General features: G+C 34.0%; 2 protein-coding genes across 2 annotated transcripts; both read right to left on the bottom strand.

Annotated features, from left to right (window-relative positions):
- Positions 1–2,280: 2,280 nt before the first annotated feature.
- On the bottom strand, positions 2,281–7,377 carry LOC8272036 (ribosome-recycling factor, chloroplastic). The gene is made up of 11 exons (XM_015720206.3): positions 7,222–7,377; positions 6,974–7,115; positions 6,782–6,851; positions 6,547–6,642; positions 6,109–6,206; positions 5,623–5,734; positions 5,376–5,417; positions 4,320–4,376; positions 4,158–4,208; positions 3,584–3,640; positions 2,281–2,656 (listed from the first exon to the last, which is right to left on the bottom strand). The coding sequence occupies exons 1-11, from the start codon at positions 7,274–7,276 to the stop codon at positions 2,639–2,641; spliced, it is 798 nt and encodes a 265-aa protein (XP_015575692.1). The 5' UTR covers positions 7,277–7,377; the 3' UTR covers positions 2,281–2,638.
- A 988-nt stretch (positions 7,378–8,365) lies between these two features.
- On the bottom strand, positions 8,366–14,679 carry LOC8272038 (ARM REPEAT PROTEIN INTERACTING WITH ABF2-like). The gene is made up of 19 exons (XM_048374682.1): positions 14,046–14,679; positions 13,751–13,908; positions 12,855–13,027; positions 12,652–12,772; positions 12,477–12,551; positions 12,292–12,386; positions 12,136–12,211; positions 11,847–11,954; positions 11,247–11,375; positions 11,089–11,157; positions 10,857–10,916; positions 10,589–10,712; positions 10,335–10,474; positions 9,912–9,975; positions 9,722–9,801; positions 9,325–9,389; positions 9,122–9,239; positions 8,909–9,033; positions 8,366–8,808 (listed from the first exon to the last, which is right to left on the bottom strand). Exons 1-19 carry the CDS (start codon positions 14,299–14,301, stop codon positions 8,730–8,732), a joined length of 2,115 nt encoding a protein of 704 aa, XP_048230639.1. The 5' UTR covers positions 14,302–14,679; the 3' UTR covers positions 8,366–8,729.
- Positions 14,680–15,591: the final 912 nt, after the last annotated feature.

Genomic DNA, 15,591 nt, shown 5'->3' with positions numbered 1-15,591 from the left:
TATTAATACAGAATAACACAATAAACAAGTGTTACACGAATCCTAATCACACTTGACCATTGGTTAATAATTTTATATGTATTAATAGAACTCAATTAATCAAATTATTAATTATATGTCACCTTAATCAAATAGATCTTATAAAGTAACCTTTACTTTGTTATTTTCAAATGTAAATTATATAATTAAAATAAGTTAGTGGGTTAAGAACAACCTCATCTTTTAAATATTTTATTATAAAGAAAGAATATTATAACCTAGACCATTTATTTTATCATTAATTGGATTCAACTTGGATATATATATAAAGAAAAGGTTTTGTCTTGACGAATTTGTCAATAATGTAAGCACTGAAGAGGGGTTTAGTGAAGTTTGCGAGATTGTATCATTGTTTAATCAGTTTTAATTTTATGGATATTAGCATACTAATGGGTCAAGCAACAAGCAACTTGAAAATTGATATTATATTGTCCCTTTTATAACATTTTAAAATCATATTATATAATATTTTAAATTTTGTATTTGTTTTGTGTAAGATTTTGTTATTGCATTGAAATGCGAAGAGCCTTTTATTATTATTTTATTAATGTTCCTATGAGTTGTAATGGAAGACTCTGGACTAATGGCTTTTAAAAATGAAAAAGAAATCATTAGCAGGACGAACAACACTATCAAGTTATGATATTATATTGTAAATGGGATTGTCTGTGTTTATTTTAATAATATTTAGAAGAATATGACGGGAACCAAGAACCTAATTAACAAATAAACACACATCAATTTTCAATATCTTTGAGGCATTTCCTAATAAGATAATTAATGAGGAAAGTTAAAAGCCATTCGAGAATGGAGGAGGAGTAATCCCATGTAAACTGCTTCCTTTTTTGTCGCTGGGTCCCATACCCAATGGGTCATAGTATTTGCATTTTCTTTCTTTTATTTAATTAAAGAAAACTAGTAGAATAACCACCAAATACGAATGAAAAAAATAAACTAATTTTAAAATTAATTTGTCAATCGCTAGCTTTATCTTCGCATGGAAGGTACTAAGTCTGAGCAGCTTTAACACTATCACTGGCCAATGATGAAAATAAAATTTATTAAAAATAAAAGTGTTGATAAATTTAAGAAAAATAGATTGTATTATTGTATTTGGTTGAAGTTTATAAAATTTATATAATTATTTAAAATTTTATGTTTAATTAAAATTTAATCATAGATAAACTGAATTATAATAAAATAAATAAAGTTTTTAAATAAATTTCATATTTGTAAACTAATATAGTTTATAACATTAAAAAAAAGAAATTTTTTTATAACTTAATTATTTTCATTTTAATTGTTTTTCATATAAAATAATTTTTTTTATAAATTTAATCAAATATAGCATTAGAATATGTGATGAGAGAGATAATAATAGTTAAAACAAGCATTCGACGTTCTAAGGTCAAGGATACACTAGTTTATAATAAATAGGTAACCGACCCTATTCGAAGTAGTTTCTTGATGGGTAACTTTTTGCCTTAAAGGATGATACAATGTGGACATGGGTGGTGGGACTAAAATGATTTTGCTCGAGGAACCATTGAAAGTGGGCTAAAAAAGTTCATTCTAATCCACAAAACTTGTTCACATCCTCAAATCCCTTAGAAAGGAAAGAGACCGGTAAGCATGATGATGATGATGGTTATCCCATTGGGTTTAAAATCAAACAAGGGTAGTGCAAATGCAATCAAAAGAACCGTAGCTCATCTGCCTATCAATTATCAACTACTCGAGCCAAAAAGAGTTGCTTTAGTACAGTGCGTGGTGGTCCTCACCTAACAAGTAATAACTCATGGTTGCTAACAAGAAATCTGTACCTCCATGTTTCTTGGAAGTTTCTCAGAAATTGTTCTCATCCAACTTTAGCTCTCTCTCTTCCGGAATAGAGCTGGCCAAGAACTTGAAATGTGGGGGACGATATCCACTTTGAAGGTTTCCTCAAAATTCTCTTTTTCAAATCAAACAATATACTAAATTGGTAAGGTCGCCAGCTTATAAAACGAAAACAATGCAAGGAATGTGGCTAGACCAAATGTAGATGGTTTGCTTACTGGTATTGGTCCTTAAGAAATAACTGTTCATACTTGGAATTGCAGTTGAGTAGATTTCAGCACAAAATGCATATAGTTTTATGCTTACAGCAGCTCAAGTAAGACTGTAGATAAGAAACTATGGTGTGACACATACACTATCAGATAAAGAATGTACGAGGAAGAATGGCATGGGGAACAGATGTTGGAAAAAAAATAACAGGGCTAACATTCCTCACCATTAGAATGTCGACAAGGACAATATTTTCTTGTAGACGCTATTTGGAGGAATTCCTGAGTGGAGACAATGAAGGAAGGAGAATTTTGAAAATTGCTATACAATGACTTACAAAATGGTTTTCTTCTTTTCTTTTCTGTTTTTTCAAAAAAAAAGAAGTAAAAGACTGCATCTCATCTTTCATTTGACAACATAACGACCATTCATATCCAATTAATTTCCGAAGTGCCTATGGACAGTTGTAGAAAAGTCTTCATCACAAGTTAAGCTCAAAAGAAGACTTCAAGCAGAGGCTCACTCATTTACGTCTGTAATCCATCAGTCGTCAAACCTTCAGCAATTCCTGAAAGAACAAACTCAAGATCAGCATATGACAACCATCATATAAGAAAATCAAAATACAATTGTCAACGGAATAGTCTCAGGCTGGTCTAATTGGATTTCCTAATCAGTAAAATAACCGGGGTGGACAGCACTGAGGATGCAGCACTCTTTGATTGTTTTGACAAATGACAATAGCCCTCCCTCTCAATTTCATTATATAAGCTAATTGGGAGTTTGGAAGTATCCAGAATATTATTTCACTCTCTTCACGCTTGGATGCTTCTGTTGGGATAAGTTGCAGATGCAAAATGATAGAAAGTTGCATCTTTATTCTGATAAGACCGTATTCTTACTTGACAGCCATGAAAGTTCCACTTCCCCATTAAAAGCCAAAATATCAAGGCCCATCATTCAATATCTTTACTCGTTTTCTTTCTTGCAATTTCACAAAAGTATAACTTGAACAGCTGAATACTTCAACTTTATTCCCAAATCTAATGATAACAAAATATGATCCTAATTTATTGCCCATTTATCATATAAGATTGCTCAGCTTTGTGATAACATTTCTATCTTAGCTATTCTAACTTTTTACCTTTTTGAATCCCTGATTTAAGTCACTTTCACCTGTTCTTTTCAGGATTTATCTTTTAATCGGTAAGCTACTTCTTCAGCTTTTGATCTGACTTGCCAAAATAACCTGGGAGCTTACAGTAAATTTAAACCCAAGCCAAAAGAATCCATATTCCATTTTTAATGAGTTTGTGCAAAAGCTTCTACCTTTGTGTAATTCAAGATAAGTAAAGATGTTTACCATAGGTCTGGCGGTGCTATGTGTATTACATCTATGGATTATTCGTGCAAGAAAACAATCAGCTGAATAATAATGATGAAGCATAAGTAAACCACAATTTCCATTCTACCAGTTTGATTATCAAAAAGCTACCTTTTCCTTTTGTTTGAAGATGGTGTCAATCTTCTTCATATATTCATCTATCAGTTTCTGAGAGAAGAAAACAATGTCAGCACAGAATGCTTAAAAGAAGGCGGAAAGTGGAATCTATCAAATTATATTGCATCATAGGAAAAAAGATGAGATAAACACTGATGAGAACACGAAAGAGGATGAGATTTATACTAAGATTTTATTGGCAACAAATGATATGATCAAAATACCATAAAGGTATTTCCAGAAAAACCAATTGCAGCATGCCGCAATGTAATTGAACTATTTGGTTTTCTCTTGAGTAGCGTTTTACACATGTATCTGACTGCAATTCAATAATGGCACATGATAAGCACCATAGTTTATCTCTGAGCAATACTTTCTAATTCAACCTATACAACAACTCCCAAAAGAACATGGAGTACCATGTATTTTAAAACTACCCTACTCATATTGCTGAAGCAGTTTGTTGGAAAACTATTCTAAACAGATGTGATCTTAACTGTACTGATCAATAGAAGACATCCTGAATTATTCCATTGAATGGGTGGCAAAAAGGAAAGCATCAAGTTACCTGCAAATCACCAGACAAGTCCTTCACATTGTCCTCTGAAAGCTTCTTTTCCTAAAGTTGAAAAAATGTAAGTGTACGAACTTAACCGAAGCATCAAGGAAAAACAAAAACAGAAGGAAAAAAATTAACTGGAAAAGCAAGCCAATGCTTTCCAATTCAAACCTTCTCAAGTTTTTCATAGGCTTTCAAAGCATCTCTTCTGATATTCCTTAATGCCACCTATAAATCAGGAAGGATCAAACTGGGAGAAAGATTAATTATTTTAATGCAGTCCACTAGCCATAAGACCATAAATGAAGTAGTTGATTTGGCGAACAGCTAGGAAGTAATTGACAAAAGCTAGTGCCTTCATTTGCTAAGTTAAGATTTCACACACTAATTTTAGGCTCATTTAATAAGTGAATCCAACATGAATTCAACACAAGGATGGTAAGTTCAATAATAATTGTAGCTAGATCATCAGTCTTAAATGTAGTGTTTATGATATCTTCAAAATAACCGGTCATATTTTGTACATAAATAGTCATAATAATAGATAGCATTAAGACTCATATCTATTAGAAATAAAATCCGGAAAAGAAAAATAAAAGGAGATACTGTGAGGAATGTGGATCTCTCTATTTTTGCTGGGGGATGTCCTAAAGCATGCTCATTCTTTCTATTTAACAGAACCTTTCTTCTAGTTCTCACATATGTTGATGATCCTCCTCTGGTTTGGGGCCTTTCTTGTAGGATAAGGCCTTAAATGATTAGTTCGAAGTTTTTAATGTTTGTCCTTCATTCAATTAGCTTGGCTGCTTGAAGTCAAAGAGCCAATATCGAGTCAGGCTTGACCTTGAGAGGAAACATTCAAGCCAAGCTTTAAGAAGGCATCTTGAGGAACCCAACTTACACAGTTGAGAAATCCGCTTGGTTACATTATACCCCTATTAGAAACTGTTGATCTACATGAAAATGATGAGATAGTTAAGAATACCAACTTTAGAAAGCAACTACTTACTGTATTTTGTTATGTCATCACCAAATCTAACAGTATACCAAGATAATTGCAAGGGAGAAAATACATACTTTCGCATCAGTTTTTCTGGTTATTCCATACCAGGAAATTTATTTTATAAGCTACATGTACATCCTGTGGGTCCAGGAAGATCTAGCCTTATTCATAAATGATCTGATTGTCAAATATTATTCAAACCATCAACTAAATATGATATGTACCTTCCCCTCTTCAGCCAGTTTAGCAACCATTTTCGACATCTCCTGCAAATGGAACATAACTACATAGTAAATCCAACATCTATATGGAGGATTATGGATTAATTAGATATAATAAACAAGTTAACATTCAATTTACATGATACATTATTTAAGTGCATGAAGTAATGTGGTGGACTACAGGACTCAGGAAACTTTTGCCAAATTATTTAGGTTTGCCACATCATCCCAATAGACCAAAGGAAACTACCTTCCTTCTTTCTGATGTCAATTGAGGAATGGATAATCGTATGACTTCTCCATCATTATTTGGAGTCAAACCGAGATCAGAGCTGACAATGGCTTTCTCTATAGACTTTAGGCTGGCATATCAATAAGTAACAGAAATAAGCAAAGATAACAGAAATAACGTAAATAATTTTTCAAGATGCTTTTGACAGATATCCAGTTCATATTGTTAAGAAAACAGGCAAATGTTCTCATTTGAATAAACCCCTAAGAAAAGACAAGCCTCTTGTCAGGAAGTCCAGCAATTAGAGATTTTGTGAAACCGGTTAGTTCCTACTCTCTTATACTTCATCTGAAAAAGGAACGATAAGTATGAATCTTATGTCAATTCCAGAAAAGTAAATGAACATAGTCTATAATCTTATGTCAATTCCAGAAAAGTAAATGAACATAGTCTACTGGTCCTAAGAAATTCACAGCTCTGCAGTTATATAATCTTTGCAAAAACCTGGATTTGTCGTATGGCTGGACCAGTAGAGAACTTGCATCAGGAGTACTGATTTGAGCTATGCTCTTCAAGCTGACTGGAGTTCCGTAGTATTCCACCTACATATGCATAGTTTCATATCTTTTCGAAGTTCATAGCTTTCAGAAAGAGAAAATAAATAATTTAGCAGAAGAATTATTTAATGGAGTAGATATTCCCTAACAAGTATTGCACAAGCAAACTCATGTTTGCTAAGAGGTGGCCCATTTAACCCAAATTGGAAGGAGAAGCAAAATGCATAAGAAATTACATCACATACTTCCACTGTAGGTATATGTATCACTCTTACTATTGGCATAGGGTTAATATATAAATATATTATCAAACCTTAAAGAGTGCTTTCATAAAAAGAAAAAAAATGACATACAAGTTGCATACAGCTACAAAATGATTTTATACCTCAATCTTATCAAGCATTGATGGATTAGCTCTGCCAGTCCTTATGGAATTAAAATTGGTTCGAACTGTTTCGATCGTCTTTTCCATCCTTGCTTTCTGATAATAACCAAACCAAACATTGTCAATCACTTACATTGAAAACTCACAAGGCCTTCAACTTTAGGTTTTAGGCTATGATACTACATACATTAAATCTTACAGAAGAACTATCAAAAAAAATTTGAAATGCACTCACAGCATCTTTCTCAATAGATGACTTCTCAGCTTCAATCTCTTCAATAGTTGCACACCTCACAAAACCTCTTCTGCATACTCGCACAACATTTTGCACACGCAATTGTTATTTATATTAAACAACATTAGGTTAACTTAAGTTGTCGATCATACAACACAGTCACAGTGGAATATGGAGCTCTTATTTACTTGCCTCTTTTGCACCAAGTGTTTGACAACGATCTGTTTGCTGGAAAGTTTGGCGGAGCCGGCGTAGCTAGAAGACGAGTTCCAGAAACGCAAACTGGCACAGTTGGAATGATTTTTAACACAGTGTGGCACGCTACAAAATGAACCTACGGAAAATAAAATGACAAGTGCTTTACATTAAAAATGCTGTAGTACAAAAGAAAATGTAAAATTGCAGGAATTAATGATTAATAATTAAAATTATAATAGAACCTGGAAGTGAGAGGAGAGTTTTGAAAGATGGTTTTGAAGAGAACTGAGTCGCCATTTTAAAAGGTAATGCACACTACAGGGTAAGAATGAGAATTTGAGAGAAGGATTGTGGATAAGAGCAACTCATTTCCTCAAGGCCTTGTTTGGTTGCTCGAACTGGAGTACGCACAACCGCATTCCCGACGCGGGCTACGAGTATCCTGGTTAATTACGTCAGCCATGGGCCAACGATCAAACTTCTAAATACGGGCCTTTCATACGAAGCCCAAAGCGAGAAGGGTGATTCTGGCGTTCTTTTTTTTCTTTTTATTTTACTTCAGATTAAATACCAGAAAAGATTTCATTTCACCAAATCTTTTAGAAATCTTTAGATGAGGCGTGAAAGCCGGGCATGAAGTTTTGGTGACTGGCAGATGAATTTTCGGTTTGTACTCGAACAAGTTTCACGTATATGTATATGTAAGTTCACATTAACAAAAATAAGAAAATTTCTGGCATTGTGATTGTGACTGAGACATGACTGTGCTGAAGTGATCGTCTTCATGACAGTGGCATATTATGCAGCATCCATCTCCATCGCAGCGGACTATAAGGTTGGTAATTCTGCTGGTTGGACTTTAGCCGAACAGTCTGACTACGGTGAGTGGGCTGCTGATAAGGACTTCTTTGTTGGTGATCCTCTTCGTAAGCTTCTGCACTTCTTTTTCCCACCTTTCCCCTCTTTAACTATAATTTCTCTATAGATATCTTACTGTGGAACTGCAGTTTTTCACTACAATCCTGCATAATACAATGTGCTTATAGTGGGCTGCCCAGAGGCCCAACCTTGCAATGCAACATTTCCTATATCGATACCCACAGTTCCAATCCTGCAATGCCACATTTCCTATATCAACTTATGCCTCTGGCGATGACTCCATCCTCCTAAATAAGCCAGCAATTTTATTGATACATTTCATCGCCCGAGACAGCTTTCTGCAGTGGATGTTGCTATACTCCCAGCTCAAAACAGTTCAAATTGTGTCCATGCGGCCAAGTTACTGCTACTAGGCCGTAACACTAATTGCATCGCATTGGACTGTGTTTCTTTTTCTCTTTTCTTTTTGGCTTATTTGAAAATCTAATTGCACGCAAACAACAGTTATACGAAGTAACTATCGGTCATTCCTTCCTCTTCACAAATTAAAAGAAAGAAACATCCTAAAAACAATCAATTATTAGGTCCTTACACTGACAACTGATACAATTTGTAAAAATACTACCTAGTGTGGACTATATACTGTTGTCAGAAATTTGCAACGAGTACATCTAGGAGCTCCAATGCTTAGCGTGGTGAATAAGCACCTGATGAAAAATAATTGTGGCTTTTGAATTAGCCCAGTTATACAAAGAAGACTAATAGCAATCAGCTCAACTAAAGAATTCCTGTACATCCTTCCTCCTTTGCCTTCCTTCTAAGTGGTTAGTTGAAGATTAAAATGCGACGGATCCTCTACGGTTGCCTCAAGTTAGTTGGATGGGCTTGATAAGTGCTTTTGCAAGTAATTGTCTATCTCAGGCATGATTTGTTGGATCAAACGAGAACACCTGGCAAATTCTCAGGATTAAATTTTCAAAACATCGAAAAGTATAGCGCTTTAAACTATAACCCTGGGAAAGAATTGGAAAGGTGAAGTAAATGACATACCATGGCTTAGAACTCAGTTTGTCAAAGTGCTCCAAGATGAACAGTATGCATGCTTCTTTTAGTGAAGAAGCATTAAAGCCATCCGATAACTCGTACATAAGCGAAACATTTTCCACAGAGATATCCTGAAGATAAGACAGAATTTATCAGACCAAATTTAATCTGTTAACGATGTTATTGAAGAGCAGCTATTGAAAAGGCACGGGACCTGACCTGGGCAATAGTATATTCACAGAGACGCTTAAGGCCTTCCAAGAGGTATTGATCAGCAGCTCTAAGGAGATCTTGTGCAATCTCAATATCAACATCCACAGACCCTGTATATATAAACCTAGAAACAGAACACACATCAGTGAGGTACTAGAAAGCAGAAGGCAAGTTCGCTCTGGAACTAAGAAGCAAAGGCAACACCTCACCTCATCATCAACTCAAAGACATCCCATCTAATGTTTGGGATCTCTACATCTTTAGCATCTCTCTCCTGCAATTTTCAGAAGTAACAAATCAGACATTAATAAGCCATTTTACCAGCAACTGCAAATTTCATTTTTACCTGGCATAAAGCAAACATATAACTAGAATGCAAGACATTGTACAGATCAATTAAACAAACATTTCTTTATAAATTGACAGTTTACTGTTGACCAAAAAGTAAGATCGCAACTGCAACTGAGTAATTCTGACTACTTTTCCCTATGCTGTCTAATGTAAATGCATTTGTTAGGGGGCCAAGTTGGTGCAAGAGCAACAATAAAGAATAAATAGAAAATTCATTATATAAAAGCAAGCTTTTAGGATGTTATAACTTCTCACCTTGTAACCCCCATCAAACATTGCACGGAAAGCATCCGAAGAAGCAAGCAAACAAATTCTATGAGCATAGAACCGTTTACCTGGTCAAACAAAATTACAATCATTGCTCTTAGTAATGACTATAAAGGGAAAATATTGACATTAGTATGGTATTTGGAAGTTCAAGTTATTGTATGCAAATTTATCTTACCTTCAACTAAGAAGGTAACATCAGACAACGTGGGATTGTTCACAAATTGCTCTCCCAAATATACCTATGGTAAAAACAATAAGAACAAAAATGAATTTTGCAGCTGCTGTTTTTACCCCAATATGAGAGGATAACAAATGGCTAAAACACTAGAGATGAATTGATTGATGACAGCCAAACCAACCAATCATAATAATTATGTCTCAACACCTTTTGGAAAAAAAAAAAAAAAAAAGCGCTGTAAGCAATTATGTAAAGAAAAAACAACTAATTACATAAACTAGTGAACCACATATGATTAGAAAATAAAATCCTCAGTTCAAGCACATACTCGTGTATAAAAGTCATATCCCCCAAAACATTCATAGAGTTGTTAAGGAAAAATTGCAGATGCATCAAAAGGATAACATATGAATAACTTACCTGTGGGGTTGGGGACAGAGGAGCAGCATCCACAGGTGACACTGACGTAGTTTTGGTGGCTAACTTGTACATAGCCGCTGCACTGTCATTTTGCTGCTTCTTGTTTCCACACTCAAGAAGGTCCAATAGCAACTCTAATCCTGTAAGAAATCAAATATACATATATTATAAAATCAATTACTCCATTCCAGTCCATATGAATGCGACTGATAAAGAAACAAAGGTAGAAAAATTTAGCAGACCAGAAATTCTACCATTGTTATCAATAAAAATAGCTTTTCTATCATCAGGAGCACAAAGATGAGCAAGAGCCAAAGCAATTCGTCTCTGAACAGTTCTCTCTGCAACGCGCATCAAATATAAGAGGTGGTTCAACACCTGTAAAGGAAAGGCATAAAAGGATTTAGAAAACTATTGCGCCCAAATTCTCAGTCCAAATAGAAAAACCTTGAACTGTCTATCAAGTAATCAAAGATCTAATCAAAGTAAAGAATGACCAAAATATCCTGTTAGACAACTTACTCGACCATGGATCTTCTCCTCTAGCCTTTTCAATGTTTTTGCAACACAATCCTTTGTTGGCTGCATAATCACAAAATCAGAATAATAAGAGCTAGACAGTAATATTCAAACGAACAGAATCAGAAAAGGGAAGACAGCTATAACTTTCCAGCTCTATTAAATATAAAACAAGCGCATAAGTCAACTCAAGTACCAAGAAGCCATTGCAAATAAAAAACATCAGAAAACATACTTGAACTATGAATTCACCATCTTGGAGTTTTTGAACACCGCCAACCTTGACAAGCTCTGCAACATTATCCTATCGAAATAATCCAAATAACTTTCAGCCTGAGTAAATAACTTATTGCACTATAAACCAAAATAGGCAAAGAAGAAATTAATTCCTACCTCATTATCTGCAAGACCATAGAGTGCAAAAGCAGCATTATGTTGCAAAGATCCGTTCTTTGACTCAAGAAGCCTAAGCAGTGGCCCTATCCCACCATTATGAACAATGCCAGCTTGGTTGTGTGTCTCCTAAAATTGAAAAGAAGTAATGATTTAGAAAAGGTATCTAACAAGCACGTAAAGCAGAAAACCCTTTCACAGCATACTACAAACCATTGAAAGCGAAAGAGACAAATAGAGAAAGAGGGAGAGATGCATGGTCTCAATATAGAACCAAATAATGAGAAAGGGCGCAGAGCTCTCTTCTAAAGATGATAAAGATTTAGACTTAAAGGTTATAACTTTGATACAATAGTAGCATATGCTTATACTATTTGTTGAACATGTTGATGAACAATTATTTTATAAAATTATTTACACTAATCATTCCTTAGAATTGTATGAATCATACAGCAGAATCACTAATATAGCATGCTTCCTACTTACTCAGATATTAAAAATAAAATGAAATAAATGTCAAAACCATAATGTCATCCAACAGTTTCATGCATGTGTGTAATAAGACATGCCATGCAATGGGTCAAAGATATACATAATAACCTGTGCCAACCTCCCAAGTGCAAAGGTCGACATTTCTTTGAGTTGTGCATCTGATGATTCGAGCATGTCAATTAAGGGTCGGACAGCTCCTCTTTGAACGATATGCACCTGCATTAACCTCAATATTATTACAATTAAACTCTAAAATAAATTTCAAATGCACGTATTCCCACTCATATATGTGTGTGAGGAGTGCCAGTCTGCAAGCAATGCTCCAGTAAAATTATATCCCTATTGTTAAAATAAATTTCAATTTTCAAGCATCACAAACAGATGATATTTCTCCTACCTTGCAATCTGAATCAGCGGCAGCAAATTGACCCAATAATAGAGCTGCTTCCCTTTGACTTTCTGAACAGCAGGAGCTGTCAAAGTCGTACAATTAGTACCAAGTACATGATTCTTCAAAAGCATCAATGGGAAAACATTTAAATTTCATTCTTACCTAAGCAATCCTATCACAGGCTGTAGAGCTCCGGCAAGAAGAACTTCTCGTTTTATGCTTGGAGATGAGTGGACCAAATTTCCAATAACACCAACCTGGCAACCCATTGAAAGTCGGTCAATGCCAAGTTAAGCATAATGTAAAAGAAAGAAACTGCAATATATAAAAGGTGCGAGCTAACTAACCGCTTCATAATGTATCATAGCATCTTCCGATTGAAGCATCAGTATTAGAGTGGGTAGAGCATTACATTCTACAATCTGCAAGTTTATTTTCCATATCAACAATATTGCCCACCCAAAAACAGTATCCCCTTCCCACTAAGTAAATCAGAAAGAGTGACTGAGAAAATTCATTTACCTGATTTTTGTTTTCATCATTTTTAAATGCAAGAGTCCTCAAGGCCCCTGCAGCAGCTCTCTGTACCTTCACATCAACAAACTCAAGCAGCTCAACAAGAGGTGGGATGCCACCTTCAATCCTGAATGTATAGTCCAAAATGTTAGAAGGGATATAATGGTAACTAGCTTTAGAACCCATAACAAATATAAAAACAAGCACACCTGACACGTGTTTTGATGCCATTATTTTCATGGGCAAGGTTAGTGATTGCATCAGCTGCTCTCCTAGTAACACCATTGACTGCTCGAGAATTACCACTGCTCTTATGTCTCTTCAACAGGTCCACCAGATAGGGCAGAGCCCCGGCGTCTACTATGAGTTGTTGATGCTCAGGCTACTCATCAAGTGATAGAGAAAATTTACAAAATTAAGAACTACAGGAAAAAAGAAGTTTCATATGCATAGCTTACACACAGAAAGCCAATGTTTGCAATATAGCTCAACCCTGAAAGTTGAAGATACAAACTCTATATTTAAGAATGCATCAAGATGAATCATTAGGGAAAAAGATTGACAACAGATATTGAAATCAAGATACACTATGGACATCCTTAAGTCACTCCAATTGAATGACGGAACCAATAACAATCACAGGCAACTTTTATGATTTGTTTGGAGTATACCATATGTTATTTCTCAAGCATAGTTTCACTTCTTTCAAAATGCCTTGTGTGTCTTTCTATTTAATTGAGAGAATAGTAACTATGGGCTTTCAAAAAACACAATAATCGACCAAATAAAATTGAATTGAATTGAATTGAAATTCTTGTGTCTCTAGAGTTTCCAAACACAAATGAAGTAGTATTAACCATATCATAGACGTTTCTCATTGTCCTTTTGCAACAATTAATCAACAAACATGTAAATGATAAATAAAAATAATCAAAAGAAGTAAAAATAAAATGAATAAAAAATAAAATCGACATTGAGTCAATATAAAATATAGCAACAGCGGAAACTGGATCCATCTGATCAGAGTCACAATGTAGTAGTTTATTATGCTGCTAATAACCTAAGAAATATGCAAATATGAAGATAAATAAAATCCGTTGATTACTTTGACAGCAAGAAGTCCAAGTGCAAAAGCACTCCCTTTCTCGACCTCATGCTCGTTAGGTTTTGGTCCACTTTCACCTCTAGAAGGCGTTGGTGCTCGAAGATGCTTCACCAGCGCAGGCACAGCACCACAGTCCACAATCAAATTTACAATTTCCTCTGCAAAAATACACGAGTTAATCAAACCTATTAAATCCTAAATTCAAATAAAATCAGAATTCAATAAAATCCACTTAACAAACAAATTTAATCACATAAAAAATATATATTTAAATAAAAAAGAAAAAAAAAGTTACCGTTCTTAGCGAACTGAGAGAGTAAGTTAGCAGCGCGTTTAGCAGCAGCCCGATCTGCTTCAAGAGAAGAGAAAGTGGAGTTAAGGACATCCACATGCGCTTGAATATCTCGCGCGAGATCTTCGCGAGTGGTGTCATCATCGTCGGCTTCAATAGCAGGAATCTTGCGATTGCGATCGTGATCTCTATCTTCGTGGAAGTCCTGCTCAAGCTTTCTCTTCAAGCTCTTTCTTGCGGTGATTGTTTGGTGATCCATTTGGAGAGAGGGAGGGTAATTTGGGGAAGAAGATGTTGGCTTCTTTTTTTTCTATTTTTTCCTTTTTCTTTTGGAAATGAAGGTAATGGAAGGTGTGGGTTAATAATCAAGGTGATAAATAATGGGTATAGTTTTTATTTTTTATTTCTCCGGTGGTGTGTAAAACCCGCCATTTCGGTTTCCAATTTTAATTATATCGTGCTTTTAGTTTGTTTTCCCGCCTTTGGGCGGTTACGAAGTTTAAATTCTAACGTGCGCGCCATTTACTCCCATACGATAGCAATTATCGAAATCACGACTTAAAAGCTAAAACTGATAAGTGATAGCAAGGCTTGCCGATATTTTAGCTATCGAGTTCTTATAGTTGTGAACCAACATGTTTACTTAGCTTTTATTTATTAAATCTTAGAAAACTATTTCAAATTCTTTTTAATTTTATTTGAATTTTTACAAAAGAAAAAATATTTCTCAAATATAATGATTATATTTTATATTATTTTAACAAATTATAACAAATATTTATTCTGTCACTTTATTGCATGTACAGTTAACTTGTTTATATATAAAAAGAACAATTAAAAAGTACAATGTTATTCGTTAATTTTTTTAATTCCAATCTAATATAAATAATTTTTTTATTTATTTTTCTAACATTACAATATTTGTATTTGGAAAATATATATTTAAAATAATATAAATTGTAGTAAATAAAACAATACTTATAGAATACCATGTCTATATATTACAAGATTAATGATCCATTAAGAAATTTAGAATATTTACACTTACATGCTTAATATGGACGATAAAAATATATTTTAATTTGAGTAAAATTTTAATTTTAATTTTAATTTTTTTTATTATAATTTCATATTTATAAAGAATGAATTGATGGATAAATTGATCATCTTAGTCCTATTTCTAATCTTTAAATTAACAAGTATGATAATAGTTTTAATAAGAAACATACTAGTATCCTATAATGATTCAAGAGATAAATAAAATGTAGCGGAAGCGTACTTTTAGAATCCATAATAATTTGATTAAGGAGTGTTGACTAAATTGTTGAGAGATGAACTTGATAGGTTGTGTTCTTTCAATTATAGAATTTCCTTAGATTTTCTTAAGTTATATTTTCTTGTGGGGATGAATGAGAATTTATAGATTTTTTTACAATAAGGGACTATAATTCTTTATAAAGTCATGACTCTTGATCATCACCCTTTGCAAAGTTATAACTCTTGATCATAATTTTTCATATTTCAATATTTCTAATTTGATGATTTTTTA

Source organism: Ricinus communis, chromosome 1, assembly GCF_019578655.1.
Source record: "Ricinus communis isolate WT05 ecotype wild-type chromosome 1, ASM1957865v1, whole genome shotgun sequence".
Classification (NCBI taxonomy): Eukaryota; Viridiplantae; Streptophyta; class Magnoliopsida; order Malpighiales; family Euphorbiaceae; genus Ricinus; species Ricinus communis.
The sequence above is the reverse complement of the archived record's forward strand: the minus strand, read 5'-3'. Positions and strand labels throughout refer to the sequence as shown.